The 2,159-nt window shown below is 53.9% G+C and overlaps 1 protein-coding gene across 1 annotated transcript in view; it reads left to right on the top strand.

The window, feature by feature from the left end:
* LOC114637992 (CD177 antigen-like) overlaps window positions 1-1,385 on the top strand; it is a 13,921-nt gene extending 12,536 nt beyond the window's left edge. The window contains exons 10-12 of the mRNA XM_028786339.1: window positions 213-407; window positions 507-641; window positions 1,029-1,385. Of these exons, the coding sequence (XP_028642172.1) occupies window positions 213-407; window positions 507-641; window positions 1,029-1,267 (569 nt within the window). The 3' untranslated portion in view covers window positions 1,268-1,385. The remainder of the gene's footprint in view (window positions 1-212; window positions 408-506; window positions 642-1,028) is intronic.
* The last annotated feature ends 774 nt before the right edge of the window (window positions 1,386-2,159 follow it).

Below are 2,159 nucleotides of genomic sequence, written 5' to 3'. Positions count from 1 at the left end.
ATGGTGCAGGGGCTCAGGGGAGACTGTGTGGAGGGGCCTGGGAACAGAGTCTGTGAGGGGCAGAGCAGAGGGAGCCAGTCTTCGGCAGATTCAGAATATGATCTGTGCTATTGTCCCTGGGGGTTGTAGTCTCCCTGTGATTGGAAGAGACCCGAGAACTGGCTTGCCAGTCCTTGCCTTTCTCTCCTTCTGATCTTGGTTTTCACTGTCAGACCCCACAGGACAAAAATCAGCCCTCCTGGGGAGCAAAGGCTGCAGCAGTCCTGGAACACAGAACAGTGTTGGTGTCTCCACATTCTCCCAGTCCCCTGGGATGCTGGTAGCTTCCTATACCAGATTCTGTTCCTCCCACCTGTGCAATGAAGCCAACAGCAGCAGCATTCTTCTAAGCATCCTCCCTCGTCCAAGTATGGGATCCAGCGACACGGAGGGACCCAGACACTTGGGAGTTAAGCCGGTGACTGTAATTGAGAAGCGTGCACCTCAACCCTTCTCTCTGTCCTCAGATGTCCGTCCCCCAGGAGCTGTGCAGTGTCCTGTGTGTGTGCAGTTATCTTTATCCTGCTCAGGGAACACCAGCTCTGTCACCTGCCCTCAGGGTGCCACTCACTGTTACAAAGGTGACATTTTGCTAAGTGGAGGTGAGTGCGGATAGTTGGACCCTTGGGCTGAAGGGCCTGGACTCCAGGATTTGAGGATGAGAGGGTTGTGCCCTAACTCCCAAGTCTGAGGGAGAAGAGATGGGGCTGTCTCAGATGGAAGAGGGCTGGGTCCTGGACCCTGGGTCTGAGGGAGGAGGCCTGGGTCCTGGACCCCTGGGTCTGAGGGAGGAGGCCTGGGTCCTGGACCCCTGGGTCTGAGGGAGGAGGCTTGAGGCCTGGAGTCCTAGGTCTGAGGATGGAGGAAGGAAGGCAGGGGTTGCAGTCAGTCTAAGGGATGATGGTTCCTGTATCTGAGGTCTGGACTCATAGGTCTGAGTTTCCCGCACTGCTGAACTGTGCCACTCCTGACCTGTCTTTACCCTCCAGGTGGACTGTCTTCTATAGTGAGCATTCAGGGGTGCATGGCCCCACCTATCAAATCCTTACTGGGTGACTCCAAAACAATCGGGATCTTCTCGGCAAAGGAGATCACTAACTTTCATCATGAGGATGAATATAATGAAAACCCTATTTTTGATGATGCCTCGGCCTCTTCCCTGGCCTGGGTGTTAGGGCTCTTGGCTCTTCTCAGCTCTTTGTGGGCTGGGATTTGTCCTCTCTGCTGAACCCCTTTCCCTGTCAATCTTTATCCCTCTTGGCCAACCATACCCAGCCCTCCTCTGACCTCATAACCCAAAGACCTGAGACTGGGCACTGTCGGCCTGCGCTGGCGGGTGCCCTCATCCCTCACCCACACACCTCTGCCTCCTCATGTTTAGATATGGGAGCCACTGAACTCACCCTGCTCCAGAGCAGATAACCGCGCAAGGACCACACATTTGGAGAATAAAGTTGTTATTTACCAAATACTGGGTTTCTCTGCGTGAGGAGATGAGGGCACACAGTGGGATCCATGAGAGACTTCCTGCCAGGGCCTGGTCTCCCCATCTTCACACCGAATCTTCTTGCCAACTGTGGCCTCACAGAGCCTCTTGGTGCTGCAGCAGGAAGTGCTGGACCTCACTGTAACCTGTGAGGGCAGGAGGCTGTGTCCCCCAGCTTCTTCCTCCTCAGCCAGGGCCCCAGCAAAAGGGTGACACAGAGACCGAGCTGATTGTCATGGGAGGAGAGATGAGCTGAGAAAAGGTTTGACCCCATTTCTTAGGGCCATTACACCATGTGAGTGCTGCCGTGGTAGGCTTGAGAAGGTGTGGAACAAGACACACACACACACACACACACACACACACACACACACACACACACATCTTAGTTAGGGTTTCCATTCCTGTGAAGAGATACCATGACTAAGGCAACTCTTAAAAAAACATTTAATTGGGGCTGGCTTATAATTTAGAGGTTTAGTCCACTGTCACCATGGGGTGAAGCATGGCAGCCTGCAGGCAGACATGGTCCCAGAGAAGGAACTAAGAGTTCTGCATCTTGATTGGAAGGCTGCCAGGAGGAGAATGTCTTCAGCACTGGGCAGAGTCTGAGCATAGGAGAAGACCTCAAAGC

Source organism: Grammomys surdaster, unplaced genomic scaffold (assembly GCF_004785775.1).
Source record: "Grammomys surdaster isolate TR1022 unplaced genomic scaffold, NIH_TR_1.0 125468, whole genome shotgun sequence".
NCBI classification, from domain to species: Eukaryota; Metazoa; Chordata; class Mammalia; order Rodentia; family Muridae; genus Grammomys; species Grammomys surdaster.
This window is presented reverse-complemented; position numbering and strand designations above follow the sequence as displayed.